The 15,390-nt window shown below is 47.3% G+C and overlaps 1 protein-coding gene across 1 annotated transcript in view; it reads left to right on the top strand.

Annotated features, from left to right (window-relative positions):
- KIAA1217 (KIAA1217 ortholog) overlaps positions 1 to 12,995 on the top strand; it is a 237,831-nt gene extending 224,836 nt beyond the window's left edge. Inside the window, 6 exon segments of the mRNA XM_035318446.1 lie at positions 553 to 699; positions 5,018 to 5,137; positions 8,335 to 10,014; positions 10,466 to 10,588; positions 11,311 to 11,641; positions 11,644 to 12,995. Of these exon segments, the coding sequence (XP_035174337.1) occupies positions 553 to 699; positions 5,018 to 5,137; positions 8,335 to 10,014; positions 10,466 to 10,588; positions 11,311 to 11,641; positions 11,644 to 11,801 (2,559 nt within the window). The 3' untranslated portion in view covers positions 11,802 to 12,995.
- The last annotated feature ends 2,395 nt before the right edge of the window (positions 12,996 to 15,390 follow it).

The following is a 15,390-nucleotide window of genomic DNA, read 5'->3' as shown; positions in this document are numbered from 1 at the left end:
TGATGAATGGCTGGCACGGAGGCACATTCCCAGGCTTGGGCTGTGTCTATAAGCCACAAAATAAGTTGAGACAGAGCTACGTCCTGGAGAGCTACTGAAACTGCCTAGCAGGAAACACTGCTGTTAGGTCAAATGATCAAGTAAGGTTTTATCAGTTTTGTTTACAGCAGTCAGCCTTGCTGCACTGATCTCCTAGCAATACAGAAGGCAAGTCACAAGCTGCTTTCATTTAGAGTTGTAAGAAGATTAAAAATAAAAAAGCATTCCTTAAACAGATGGGGAAGATCAGCTCACAGTTGAGAGCTTTTTTTCAGAAATGTTCCAAATTAGTTTTTCTGGGCTTCCTTTTCCCATTCGTTCTGTCCCCTGAAGGAACTGGAGGGAAGCCCAGGTGAAGAAGCTGTTGATCCTAGTCGTGTAAAGTAGCAATATCTGCTTAAAAAGGAAGCGAGACCTTGCTACAAGTCCTTTTCAGTGTAGAATTTACTGTGTTTGCTTTTCATCAGAGGGCTCAATTATATTGGCTGTCTGTGCTTTTTCATGTCTTTGTAGGAATGCAGTGAAGATGCTGGGCAAGTAGCACAATCCAAAACCCCTAAAGAGGATCAGACATTGTCTCGGAACACAGGGCTTGCTGTAGCATCTGCTGTAAAAGATGAAGAGGAAGAGGAAGGAGATAAAATAATGGCAGAATTACAGGTAGGCCTTTGCATTGCACATGCACAAGTATGCCCTTTGGTAATCTGCGCTCAGTAACACTTCTCAGGCCTCAGCACAATTTCCAACTCAGAACATGGAGGAAAGTAGGTCTGCCAGTCTAACCCAGTTCCACTTTTTGTGCTGGATTGTACACCTTTTGCAAGCACCACCCAAATTTTGTTCAAGAGGTCTGGAGCCGAGAAAGTGCTCAAGAATGCAGAGGTTGCCACTGGAGAACCTCTCAAGACAGACAAAGATGGGTCAAGTAAAAAACTGGTGTGCGTTTGGTGTGGTTGCCCCTGGCATAGAATTTTTCACAGTGCCAGACCCACAAGGTACTGAGAGTCCATCATTTGTGTTAACACTGGTGGGAATGGAGAATACGGGGTGTGCTCCTGGTGAGCTGTGTTCACTTGCTCTGTGCCATAGTCCAGTGTTTTCTGGAGTGATTGGACATTGAATCATCTGCTGTTCCCTGCTATGTAACTAGTGTATTACTCTGCTGGTGGTATAGAAGTAGTGCTCTCCTGCTGGTCCTTCACTTGACAGCACATAGGCTGGTTTAGTACAGTGATTGTGATGCTACAGTAAAAGCCAGCTGCTGTCAGTGAGTCCCAGCCTCCTGGGGCACCCTCTGTCCTCTTCCATGTCCTCAGGAGGAAAGGAGATGTGGATTATCTTAACTGAATTGTATAATTTCTGATGTTTGTGATGGTTCAGAGCACTGTCATGGCATGAGACAATCCCTGCTGTCCACCAAATAATTGAGTTTGGTGCTGCCACAGAGGTGTTTTCAACACAGATGTGGATATTAAGCAGTGACTGTTTTGTATGATGAGTGCACTCTGCTCAGTTTTCACCTACCAGAGCATCAAACAACTGGTTTGCAGAGAACAAGAGCAAGGGTTTACCTTTGTCCCCCACTTGTGTGCTAATGTCTAATGAGACAGAAGAACTATGGGCAGTGAAATTGTCTCATTGTCTGCTGTCTCGGGGAAAGCATCAACTTACGGCAATGAAGTAGAGATGGAAGTCTGTAAAGGGAAACTGAGGGGAGCTGAGGAAGAGAAACAGGCTTTGGAGCTCAATGGGAAATGGGAGTTGAAATGTTAGTTTTGAGGATAAGCAATGTTCATTTTAAACAATAATCAAAATACCAGGTACCTCTTAGAAGGCTGACAGGGTGCCATGTTTTAGAAAGGTCAAACTGTTTGATCCAGGATCTACAGACTGATTAGTCTGATACCAGTCATAGGCAGAGTGGGAAAGCCAGGCTCGGGGTTCAGTTAATGAAGAACTAAAGGACAAACATACACAGTGGTTCTTGTTAACACAATGTAATGGAACACAGAGCTGTTCAAAGAAAACAACACTCTTTGATCAGGTAAATGGTTAGACTGATTAAACTTACATGGAGCACTGTGTTCAGCTTTGGGGATCCCAGCACAAGAAGGACATGGACATATTAGAATGAGTCCAGAGGAGGGCCACGAGGATGATCAGAGGGCTGGAGCACCTCTCCTATGCAGACAGGCTGAGGGAGCTGGGGTTGTTCAGCCTGGAGAAGAGAAGGCTCTGGAGAGACCTTACAGTGGCCTGCCAGTACCTAAAGGGGCCTACAGGAAAGCTGGGGAGGGACTCTGTGCCAGGGGGTGTGGTGATAGGGCAAGCAGGAATGGTTTTAAACTAAAAGAGGGGAGATTTAGATTAGATATAAGGAAAAAGTTCTTCACTCAGCGGGTTGTGAGGCCCTGGCCCAGGCTGCCCAGAGAAGCTGTGGATGCCCCATCCCTGGAGGTGCTCAAGGCCAGGCTGGATGGGGCTGCAAGCAACCTGGTGTGGTGGGAGGTGTCCCTGCCAATGGCAGGGGATTGGAATTGGATGATCTTCAAGATCCTTTCCAATACAAACCATTCTGTGATTCTTTGATTCTATGATAAAACTGAATTGTATACCTGTAAACATTTTCGTAAATCATTTGATCAACTATCATACAGCATTCTGATTAAAATCTGGCACCATGGAGTATAAAGAAAAATAAAAGAAAAAGCCAACCTCAAGAGGATTGAGAGCTGTTTGGTTCTGAAAGTGTTGCCCTCAGTGCAGGTGTATATAGTGAGATCTGGAGGGCTCAGCTACCTACTGGCCCAGTGCCACTCGGTATTTTCATCAGCAGCCTGGAAATACAATTAAAATCCTTACTCTTCAAATCAGATTAAATCTTTAAAATGGTGACATATGAGAGCAGGGATACGATAGCAATCACAATGTTCATAATGCATTTGAATTCACTGAAATACACAGTCTGCATGAGGAACAACAAATACAGGTCAGACCACAACTGCATGTCTTGGGAAGGAGCAGGATTTGCAGTAACAAGTTGAGAGGAGCTCCCAGGGGAGTGCTATTGCCACAAAGCTAATGTCTGCTGTAGGTGTTGATGTGAGAACAGGGAGTGTTTTTATCTCTGTGTACAGAGGTTCAGTGAGGTCAGTGTCCATGACTAAATGTCCATGCATCACCCATTTAAAATGGGGGTTAAGAATACGAAGGTTCAGAAGAGACCTGAGGACACTGTGGAGGTACTTTCCTGGGAAGTGCCTTCTTAATCTAGCAGAAAAAGGCATAATAATCAGCTGCTGAAGCACAAACATGGACGTTCAGATAGATATTTCAGAACAAAGGTGATATATTAACAAATTACCAAGGGACATGGTGAATTCTTCTAAGGTCTGAAGGACTTTGAGAATGCCTTTGTAGATGAACTCAAAAATACATCACTGATCTCATAAATGGGTAAGCTGCGGACAGTCCATACCCTGTATTACAGGGGGAGTAAGGCTACTTGTTCTAAGAGTTCTGTGTCTTAGATACTCTGATCTGTAAATACATAAAAACCGGATGCAATGGAAAACCAGCAGAAACTCTGCACCATGATTTTTGTACTGGATTTATTCATTATTTTTACTTCTCTGATTTTACATAAATATGCAATAAATATGAGAAGAACAATTTTTAATATATTTTTTTTAAATTTTGATTCTAATCTGTAGTCTGGGCTATTAATTTCATGAGTTGCCATGAATTAAATAATTTCCATAACAAATGGCATACAAATATAATCTTGTGTGTCCCATCGTGTTTGACTCGCAAAAGCACTCCTCCCTCATTCCCCTGGCTGGCAGAGATGTCCCACCTGTACATCCCACTGACGGCAGTCAGTGCCAGTACTGACATGCAGAAATCCCAGTGATGCACACTTGGAGCCAGGACTGCACAGTAGTGGCAGTAATGGTTCTGCTTCTCTGTATCTGGGAGCCAGCTGGGTAGAGAAACCTAAAGGAAATGGAAAGAGGATAGCAAAAGGGCTGAAAAGTCCAGGCTGTGTACACACGATGGGAGGCCAGTGGTCCCCAAGCCCATATGCTGGGCTGTTTCCACAGCAGGAGGAGCCTGAAGGGGACTGCCACCATCTGGAGCACGAGTGAAGGCTGTGGTAGAGACATGTCTGAAGTTTTAATAACAATGTATGGGGAGTTATGTAGCTCTTGCATGCTATGCGATGAAACTGACAAATGTGGTAGCTGAGTGGACCTCAAGGAGTGGGGAAGAGGTGTTACATGCCTTCTTTGCTCATTTATTCACTGTTCATGTGGAAGTGGAAGCCTGCTGCTTCCACTTCTTCCTCACCTTTCTGCAGGCAACAGAAAGACCACTTCCAGATGAGAAAATCTGGAAAAGAAAATATATTTCAGCTGTGCTTGTCCTATCTATGGAAACAACAAACCCTTGCTAATACTGGGAAAGGTGGTGAGAAAGCATGAAGGGAGCATAAAAAAAGTGTCTGAGAACAGTAAATGGAATAAAGTGAGCTGAGCTTTGGGTTTTGTTTAGTTTAACACATAAAACTTTAGGTTTAGTCATTAAGCGATGTGTGGTCAAGGCCAAAATGTGGCTGGTGAGGATTTTGAGGAGGTATCAGTCTCTGGGAAGTGGGTACTGTTCCAAGCCTAACGTTTGTCAAGGACTTCCTAGTTAAGTTTGGGTAGTGTGCAGCACCACTGTGTGCCTTCATCGCCCCATCAGGGGATGTTGAGGTCAGTGTGATGAGTTAGAATATGGTCTTGGCAGATTGGTGGGTACACCATATTTGTCTTAGTCACATAGTCTAAAATCTCTACTACGTCGTGAGGTTGTAACTAATGTCAAGCTGCTGTGAATGTGAAAAACAAGTGCTCTCTTTGTAGCCGGTCATCGCCAGACATTTCTGTGTAAAAGCTACTCGGTCTCCTGATAACCTGCAGTATTTATTTCCTAGGCTTTCCAGAAGTGCTCTTTTATGGATGTAAACTCAAACAGTCATGCTGAGCAGTCCAGAAATGATACACATGTTAAAGACATAAGGCCTGGGACTTTAATGCATCACAAGGAAAAGAAGGTAACAAGTGGCGTTTGTAAACATGCCACCCGGTCTTGGCATAACCTTCTTTCCTTACTCTAAAACTAATCTTATATCCTGTTCTTTCTAACCCCCAACAACCACTGCCCAGTGGTTTCCTTCCTTTTATCCCACTGTGGGTCAGAAACACTCAGGTGGAGTGTTATATTGATGTACGTTATGCGTCTCATCAGCAGTTACACAAGGATTGCATGAGGTTCTATGACTCTGGGAAATCAAGGTTAAAAGAGGATCCACCAGTTTCCTCTGAAGAGATGCTCTTCTCAGAAATGGACATTAAAGCATCTCTCCTAGGTCTTGTTCTTGTTTGGGGGAGAGTTAGTGGTTCCTTTCAAGAGCCACTTCAGAGATTTTGTGCTTTATTTTCTTCATTTGTCAATCCCAGCTAGTTATTAGATATTCAGAAATCCCATTCAGTTTACTGGAAGACAGAGCGAAGGTGGACGGGCCAAATTCACCCTCATGAAGTTAGGGCCCCAGATTCACACATGGATGCTAATACGTGGACGCTAACCATGGGACTTACAAGAGATGCCACGTGTCTGGGTCCATAGCTGAGTTGGGGTGAATTTCACAGCTTTTTCTGGACTGGGGTTGGCATTTGAGTTGATTGGCATTAGTGGGCAGCCAATATGCAAGATGAAGAATAGGACAAATATTGCTGCCCTTGCAGACTTCTTATTCCAGTTTAAGGGTAATTAATTGAATCATGGTTGGGTTTAGGTGGTCGTGCAGGCATGACAGCTTGTTAGCCAAATGCCAGTTTGCAATGAAGTGGTGGGGGGGGGCGGGGGGAGAAAACAGCATTTCAACTTTGTACTGCATTCTTGTGAGTGTGTGAAAGCTGGAAATATCAGTAATACCTTCTCCAGTGTACCATCATGAGTAGCTCCCCAGGGATTTTATTGCTAACATTGTACTCCATCCTCCTTCAACAGAAACTGAAGAAGGAGAGGAAAAAATGACTTTGGTAGGTCCTAAAGGCAGGGAAGAACCATGGTGAGCTGCGTCTGCACAGGGCATTGCGGCTGTAAAGCAGGTGGTGACCCCTAGATGTTGGTGCCTGATATTTAGTAGCATCAAAGGCCCTCCCCAGCAAAGCCACTGCTGCCAGGGCTGAGCACTGAACACAAGGGCTTGGCTTGGAGCTGCTCAAACAGCACTTCTGCTCTAAAGCTGCAGACGCCTGCCTGGGTGTGGGCACAGGTTCATGGCAATAACTAAGAGGAAAAGTTGCTTTGTTGTGCAGCGTATGGCAGTGTTGTGGAGACAAAAGGATGAACATGTCCCTGCCAGTATTGGTATCAGAATAAGAAGATCATACTGTTACACAAAAACCTGTGTTACTGCTCAAAACACCACACATGCTGTAGCACAAATGTCTCTTTGAAAGGTGCTGCCATGTAATTGGCATAAACTGCCATTTTTTGGAAAACAGTCCAGGAAATTAAGGTTAATCAGAGCTGGCTTTGTCATCTGACATGACAAAGTGGTTTACTGACTTTGAATATGGAGCTATTTACTGACTATGAATATGTGATCATGGTGAACTCACAGAGGAATGAGAGCTGTTGTGTTTTTCTCTTTCTAGTAGAAAAGCAACAATCCATAAAACGAGGTATGTTGTACAGTGACACCTTGAGATGTTGCACTGACGCTTGGAACTGCAACTTGCTAAAAAAAATATAGAGAAGTGGGAATTCAGTCACAGAGTCAGGCTATCCAGGGGCAATCAGTGCCAGTAAACAGACTGGCTTATCTCTGGGATTTGCTCTGGCGGGTGATGGGACTGCTTCAGCAGATCTGGGCCTGAGGTGCCCACAGGCCCTGGCGTTCTGTTCTTACACCCGCTCTCAGCACAAGGTGCAGGTGGCGTCAGCCTGCACATCGGTGCCTCGCTGGTTATGGCTGGCTTATGCGATAGCTCCTCTTTATTTAGAAATGTGAGGGACTTCAAGGGAGTCTCGGAGCAGCTGCACGGACTTGTTACTTCTGATGTGCCTTCAGGAGGACCGTGACACCGATTTACCACTAACTTTCTTGTTCCTGCATTTTGATAAAAGTTTTTCGGTATAAGATGCTTACACAGTATATAAGAAAATATAACAACAGTTGTAGAAAGCGTACCTTGTGAACTCCTGTATGCACTGCACTAGCCAACCCGTGGACTTCTGTACCGTCGCTCATTCATCTCAGCTGGAGAGTGACTCTCCTGGCTGATCTTCTGCACATCTTGAAGCCCATATAAGTATAATCCCTCCTTTTTGTGTGTTATGAGCTTGGTATTATGAAACAGCATCTCCAGGGGACCTCATTTAAAAGTAAAGAAAAAGTGCCTCTGAAAGTGTAATTGCTGGGAACGTACTACTTTCAAACTAGAGGCTGACCTCTCTGCATGCTGTTCAGAGTTGCTTCCAAAAATGAACGTAGCTCGTTTGTCATTCTGCACTCCCAAGGGTGCTGCAGGGTGTCACTGGTAATTTTGAAGGAAGGAGAACTTTTAACCCGCAGTAGGGATTTAGAAATGCTGAGGCTGCGACCATACTGACCATGATAGAGCAGCACGGCTCAGGTGTGAGCAACATTAGAAGCAGCAAAATGTTGTAATTTGAACATCAGCTTTTTTCCAGGAGAAAACTTACTTTCAGGGGTAGCCAGACTCTGTCATTTGGTGCTGCGGTGAGCTGGCAAGCTGGAGCTCCCTGCGGTCAGCCCTTACAACCAGTCTCCCGTTGAAGTATCCCAGCTGAACGTGATCAGATACCACAAACTCTTTCAACGTCAACCTTATACAAACTAGGTATTTTTTTTTAACTGGGAGATAAATGGGCCAAGGTAGCACCATGCTGGAAATAAGGTAACTAGCATGCCTTGCGTATGCTGGAGGCCTTGTTAAAGCAGGAGCCCTAGGTAACGAGCCGTGCTGGCCACATGCGTAGCACAGAGCAGAAACGTCCTGCGCTGCTCTGCCAAAATCTGGAATTTTGCCCTGCAGAAATACAGGAGTCAGATGACAGCTTCAGACATGCCTCTGCAGCAGTAAACAGAGTGGTGAGTTCATGAGGTCTGCGCTTCCCCTGAGAACATGATGATTAATTTTTTTTGGGAAAAAAAAAAAAAAAGTCCTGTAAAAGTAACAGCCCTGAATAACTAAGTAATCCGACTTTCCCCCTTAGGTGTATGGGGCTACAACAGGATCTCCCACAGATAGTGACCATCCTAAAGAGAAGAGGGAAGGGAAAACTGACGAAGAATTGGGTTCTGATTCATCCAGCACAGATGACAGTAAAATTGGCTTTTCAATGAATGACAGTCCTACCTTTAGCAAGGGTTTGTTTGTAGACAGTAGAGACTATTCTAAGAAAAACCTCCAGAGTACGAGCACAAACCTGTCTGGCATCACTTTGCCAGAGGACGAAAAACGAAGAGGGGCTCAAGATATTTTAGGATCCCATTTTCCAGCTGTTGATCCAGGAAAACAAAACCTGAGCTACGGACTCTCACGAGACACTTGCCACAGCCTGCCGCAGGGCGAAGCCCCGCAGAGCACGGGCAGGCGCGTCCCCGTCAGCAGCGTTGCTCCTCTGCCGAGGCACCCGCCAGAGGCTGTGGGATCCCCCCCTTCTTCACAGGAGCAAGAAGCCCCCGCAGCCACCAACAGTCAGGTTGTGCTGAGACCCAGGGTGGTGAGAAGTAACAGCACTGAAGAGATGGATTCTCCAGCTAGCTCTCCGAGCGAGGACAGCCCTCCTCCCGAAAACATCGCCTTCATGATCACCAAAACCGCCGTCCAGGTCCTCTCAAGTGGGGAGGTCCACGACATCGTCAGCCGGAAGGGTGGCGATGTGCAGACGGTCAACATCGATGCGAGGAAGGACGTGGCATCGGAGAAGGGTGTCCCAGAGAACACAGAAGGCGAGGAGCCGGTAGTCTGCCTGGACAAAAAGCCCGTCATCATCATTTTTGATGAGCCGATGGATATCAGGTCAGCCTATAAGCGGCTCTCTACGATTTTCGAGGAGTGCGACGAGGAGCTGGAGAAAATGATGACCGAGGAGAAGATAGAAGAGGAAGAGGAGGAGGAAGAAAATGAAGTGCGTGGCATTCCTAAGAGCCAGAAGGAAGGGCCGCCGGTACTTAATGACAGAAAAGCTATTGCAGAGTATTCGGCAGCTCACGGCCTCAGCGAGCAGTACGTGTTCAGCCTGCAGCCCTCCTCTGATGCTGCAGACACCAGGTCTCCCGCAGAGCAGGAGAGCACAAAGACAAGTTTCAGCAAATACAGTCAGATATATGGGCTGCACACCGAAGCAAACTCAGACTCTGCTGATCAGTTTGGGAGCAGGCAGGATTCCAAGAAAAAATTTAAGTTCAAATTCCCTAAAAAGCAGCTGGCTGCTCTGACGCAGGCAATACGCACGGGAACCAAGACAGGGAAGAAGACCTTGCAGGTGGTGGTTTATGAAGAGGAGGAGGAAGACGGGACCCTTAAGCAGCACAAAGAAGCCAAGAGGTTTGAAATCACCAGGTCTCAGCCTGAGGACACCGACAGAAGTCCTTCAGGGAAGCAGGAGGCCCCCCCCGGCGCTGCAGTGCCCCTGTCTAGGACTGACGAAATTCGGCAGAACACGTACCGAACGCTAGACAGCCTTGAGCAGACCATAAAGCAGCTGGAAAACACCATCAGTGAAATGAGCCCCAAACCTATCCCTGAAAGCACACACAGCTCTGAGGGCAGCACTGTCCCCTTCTCTGCCCAGATAGTACCAGAGACCCCGCCCCGAGAGCTTGTAGTGCTGGATGAGAGCCATGCTGCTGTAGAGCCCCCTGCGCCCACCCCAGCCACTGCACGTAAGGTACCTTAGTGCGACAAATCGAAACCCCAGCTGCTTTCTAAAATCTGCAATAATCACCATTAAACCAGAGGGTCTTGTGATTTGTTTGCTTCCTCTCAGGTGGCTTGTGTGGGCTCCCCACGAGGTGTCTAACAGCTAATAGCCCGTCGGGTTGGTTTACTTTTGCTGCTGATTGGTGATGGGCAAACGCAGGGGAGCTGGGTCAAATAATCTGCTGTGTGACGTGACGAGCGGCACTGACACCAGATCCAGTTTGATCAGTAGTCTGAGCAGTTTTTCTCCGTTTGATTCTCGAAATTAACACCTGTGGCGTGAAGCTCCCGAACGTCTCCCTGCATGTAGCCTTGCGGCTTTGTTTTGGCGCATGGTGTGCGGCCTCCCCCGGGAGCACGCCGGTGCTGACGGCGCCTCTCCTTGTCTCCCCTCCCTGCCCCTCCGCTCCTTTCCGCAGGGCCCCGGCGCCGCCCCGCAGACGAGCAGGATGCCGGTCCCCATGGCGTCGAAAAGTAGGCAAGGAAGCACGGAGAAAGCAGGCAAACAGCACAAGCTGCAGGACCCGCGCCAGTACAGACAGGTAGTTTTACCCTAACCCCGGTGTTCGGATGGACATTTCGTGTTGTTTGTTTATTTAAAAACCTCCAGTAACTGACTGTGATGATACCAAATAACGGATGCCTGTCTTTCGAGCGAGGTCTAACTGGACGTCCTGGAGCCTGGGGGCATGACCGTATCTACTGACCTTTTCACCATGCTTGTGCATGCCTGTCTGCAATAAAACACCTGCTGCTTCTTGTTGGGTTTTTTGTTTTTGTTCTGTTTTTTAACCCGTGGTGTTCAGCTGTAACGTTCAGATGTCGACTACCTGCTCACGTCCCCTGCGGTAAGCGCGGCGGTTCCTTAGGCCGAGGACTGCTCCTGCTCCAAGCCTGGCCAGGAGGCCGTGGACACTAACCCGTCGGTGTACTAGGTGGCAGTAGCTGCACATTAACTCTCCAGCCGGACGTGTCTAGTCACCATTAATAACCCAGAAGCATGGCCAATGTAGTGAACGGTCTGTAAACCCTAGATTGCACCTCCTCACGAAAGCTTTGTCTGCTCTCTCTCTCTCTCTCTCTCTCTCTGCATCCTTCGTTGTGCACTTTGGGGTTTCTACCAGGTCCAGTCCACGGCTGCCAGACTTAGCTCAGGCCTCGAACTGTTAATTCTTACTCTCTGTAGGGCTATTTTCCCAGGTCCTGTTGATTTATCGTGTTACTGGCTTTCTGACAAACTGTCTCCTGCCGTCTTTATTTGCAGGCTAATGGAAGTGCTAAGAAAGCTGGTGGGGACTATAAGGCTACTTCCCCCACCCTACCTGCTTCTAAGATCCCCGCCTTTTCTCCCGCTTCTGGGAAAAACAGCTCTGCCCCTGCTCCTAGCGGTGACGGCCCGAACCCTCCCAACCCCCCCGCTAAATCATCCCTGCCCTCCTCTAACCTCCTCAGCCCCCCGGCCGGGCGCATAACGTACTCCACCTCCCTCATCCCCTCCGTGGCTAACGGCTCCTCCAAGCTCCAGAGCCCCGCTCACGCAGGGAAAGGCCACCAGCTCTCCTTCTCGCTGCAGACCCAAAACGGCCGGCCCGGCCCGGGCTTCCCCCCCCCCCCCCCCCCCCCTCCTCTACCTCCCCCACCTCACTGACCCAAGGTGTGAAGAGCATCAGGACAATCCACACGCCTAGCTTCACCAGCTACAAGGCGCAGAACGGCAGTGCCAGCAAGTCCACCACGGCCAAGGAGCCAGCCTAAAGGCTACGCGCAGCGCACGTCCACCGAGGCTTTTTGGTCAAAGAGCTGCAGCCAGTATCTTAACCAGGGAGCGTAACCAGTTTGGTGTTTTGTTTTGTTTTTGCTGTACTGCTGGAGGCTTAATACTAATCACGTGCTAAATACTGAGTTACTACACTAGAGTAGCGTGGAGCTTTTTTTGTAAACCTTTTTTTGTTGCTGTTGTACTGATAACGGAGCGTTCTCTTCCTATAGGCAGCACCTCTGACAAACAAAAGTGTGAAGGCGTGTGAGTGAGCTCGAGTGCGTGTGCACAGCGGTGTACTGAGCATGGGGAAGCGTATGGTGAAAACTTTAGTAAGTTGTTTTGTATAAAGCTATTTTTCATTATGGGGACTAGACGTGAACAGAGATATACTAAGGTGTGATTCTACACGACTGTAAAACAAACTAAAATATTTTTCTTTTATTTTGGTGTTATTTAGCTTTGTTACAGATTTCTATTTTTGTCAACAAATGTCATGGTTCCTTTCGAGATCTTTTTGCCAAAACATTTTGATACTATTGTAATGTACATTTAAAGTAGTATGCTGGACAGTAAACCTCTACACCACAAACAGAACAAGACTGCTCTTAGCGTGTACGAGGCAACTCAACCTATTGCACTGCCATTCAGATTATATTTAAGAATTTGCCAAGCCAAGAAAAAAATAAATTGTTTTACACATACAGAGGTAGTTGCTGATTGGTTTGGTTTGTTTTTTTTCCTTAGCTAAATCCACCCTTTTCCTTTGGTTTTATTTTACTGAGACCTGGTAACCCATTAATGTATCGCATTGTGGATTTTAAAATGTACACTTCTGTACTGTTCTGTATACTGGCAAACTTTTGTACATATCTATATATATATAAATAAATAAATACTGTATGTGGCTGGGCACATAGAGTAGTTTTACCACACCAAAGTTAATTTTTATGCATGCTTTCAAAATATATACGGGGAAGGGGTGAGAAAGATGGCTACCAGTCAAATAGGAAAAAAAAGCAACAAGCTTGCATAGCTCATGGTTTTGTAAATAAGTTTATTTGTATAACACCATAATGTAATATACAGAACTATGATAAGCAAAGATCTTTAAAAAATAAAGGGCTGCATGCTTATATTTTGTATTTTGTCGCTAGTAACTTTTAGAGTGGTCTCAAGTAGCTATGTTTGCCTTAAAAACAGAAACTATCAGGAAGAAGAATGACTTCATTTTCCCCAGATTAACGCCAGACATCAGTAATAATTTCAAAGCAGAGAGTTTCAAAATTACCTGGACGAAAGCTAATTGCTGGAAGGCCAGGTTAGGAAGGGAGCAAGGAAAGAAAAAGCGTACCTGAGCCTTTGAACCGACTGAATGAGGTATCTGTCACCTCATCGACATATTCGGGCGTCTCTGAGGGAGGAGCAGGAATTTTCTTGAAACTCACCTCAAGGCTGATCCCTTGGAGGGTGCCACCCTTGCAGTGGGGGTAATTAAAGAATGTAAATGTTAACTCGCACCAAGTGGCTCCCAGCAGCAGTTAGGCGGTGTCATGGCCGCTGCTGGCAGGGAGGTGACGGGGCCGTGCATACCGAGTGCAGGAGCAGGCTGAGAGCCCAGCACAAGCTGGGTGGCTCAAAGACGAACCCAAAAGTGTGTGGCACAATTTGGAGCACTCTGACTGCAGTGCCAGATTTCAGCCACTTCCCTAACAGCCACTGCAGAGAAGCTGCTGCTCTGATCTGCCCCAGGGAGCCAATACTTACCAAAAAAAAATCTTAACTTGCTGCTACCTGATGCTCAGCAATTCCACGCAAGCAGTGGGGTCCTGGCCTTGATTGCCCCAACCCCTGCTCCTCTCACCCTCTTTGGGCCTGAGGGCCACCGCAGCACCTTCTGTGTGTCTGGACATAGACACTGAAAGCAGTTGTGTAAATGACTACAGGTCCCCACGTGCTCAGAGCACGCAGTTGAGGGTACGGCCATGCTGTACGCTGTTACTGCCCTCACGGAGCGCACCCAACAGCTGCTTCTGGCCTCAGCTACGCTGCACCATGCACGTGCTCCAGCAGCAGCTTCATTTTGTGCCCCTCGGTGCCTCCCCCTGTGCTGGGGGCAGTCGGGAAAGGCAGCCCCCATCTCATTCAGTGCACAACTCACCACCGCAGGCACTGCTGTTGGGACCACAGGGCAGTGCTGTTGCCTTTTGGTGGAGGTGACAGCAGCCTCAGCTAGGGACGAGAGCCATTGGGCAGCAACAACGCAACAGGAGATCGGTTGGAACTGTTTTAAAAATCCAAATACTGTCACTACCAACACAGCTCAATGCTTTAATGATTTCCCCCTCAGGCCTCAGCTTGGACCCATTTCTAGTGACTTGCAGCTCCTCAGCTCCAAGCAATCTTCAGATCTCAAGTCCTATTCAAGCCTACTTGAATACTTGTTTTTTAAGGGGGGGGGTGGGGGGAGGAGGCAAAAAGGTCACATACTGAAGAAATTCTGCTTAAGCATTAAAAACAACAAAACTTGTTTACCGTAGGTGTGATCAGACACTGGCAAAGTGGCACAGATAGGCTGGGGATGACCTGAGTGGGCCCAGCCCTGAGCATCCTGCTCTAGCTGTGCCTGCCAGAGCCAGGGGTCCCCAAAGGTCCCTGCAAAGCTCAACTGCTCTGTGACTCCATGGATTTGCCTGCATTGCTCCATCTGGCCTTCAGAAAATATATAAAATGGAAAAAAAAGTGTGACAGATATGGGTGTAAAATAACTGCCATGAGAACAAAGCATAGGAACGGCTCCTAAAAACGCCATCTCCACTGCCACGCTGCTTAGAATTTCAGGTGGTCCCAGATTTTGCCAGTCTTCCAATAGCAGAAAAGCTGCAGTGCTTCCCTAGCCTGACGTGCTGGCAGAGCGCAGCTCCATGTGCTGCTTCCTTTGGGTGACCTCTGTCATCACCCCCCCCAAAGCCCCCAACAGGTCACCCCTTGCAACCCTCCAGCAGCTCCATCGCCCCTTTCAGTCAGGGGCTTCCCCAGAGCTCCCTCGCTCCTACTCTACCTGCCGGGTTGTCTCCTCCAACCCAATTTACAAGCAAAGGGCAGGGAGCAGTGCCCCAAACAGCTGTAACCCCTTTCTTACAGCCCCACTTAAGTTCCTGACTTGTCCAGGTACCTGCAGGTGGTTGGAGGTCCTACCCTGGGTCCAACTGCTCTGCAGCTTCCACAGAGCAGGAGGCTGCAAGCCTTTAGATTTGTATCCTGGAGCAGTCAGCCGGTGCCATCACAGTTTCTTTAGGATCTTCATTTTTCAGAAGTTTGTGTGTTCTACTCCAGGCAGTGCAATAAAACTTCTATGCTCTTATGGCTGCCAGCCATACATCTAGACTCAGGAGTTAAAATCATTATAGTCAAGCCATTAAAATCATTAGTTGTAACAAAAATGAAAATTAAATTAATCCGTCAAAGTAGCTGTCAAAACAGGACAAGGCTGCAGACTCCCAGAACCTGACGCACTTCTGTAAGTACGCGGCTTCACCAGGAATCCCCTGCAGCTTGACCTTGGTGCTCTACACTCTAAGCTTC

Source organism: Oxyura jamaicensis, chromosome 2 (assembly GCF_011077185.1).
Source record: "Oxyura jamaicensis isolate SHBP4307 breed ruddy duck chromosome 2, BPBGC_Ojam_1.0, whole genome shotgun sequence".
NCBI classification, from domain to species: Eukaryota; Metazoa; Chordata; class Aves; order Anseriformes; family Anatidae; genus Oxyura; species Oxyura jamaicensis.
This window is presented reverse-complemented; position numbering and strand designations above follow the sequence as displayed.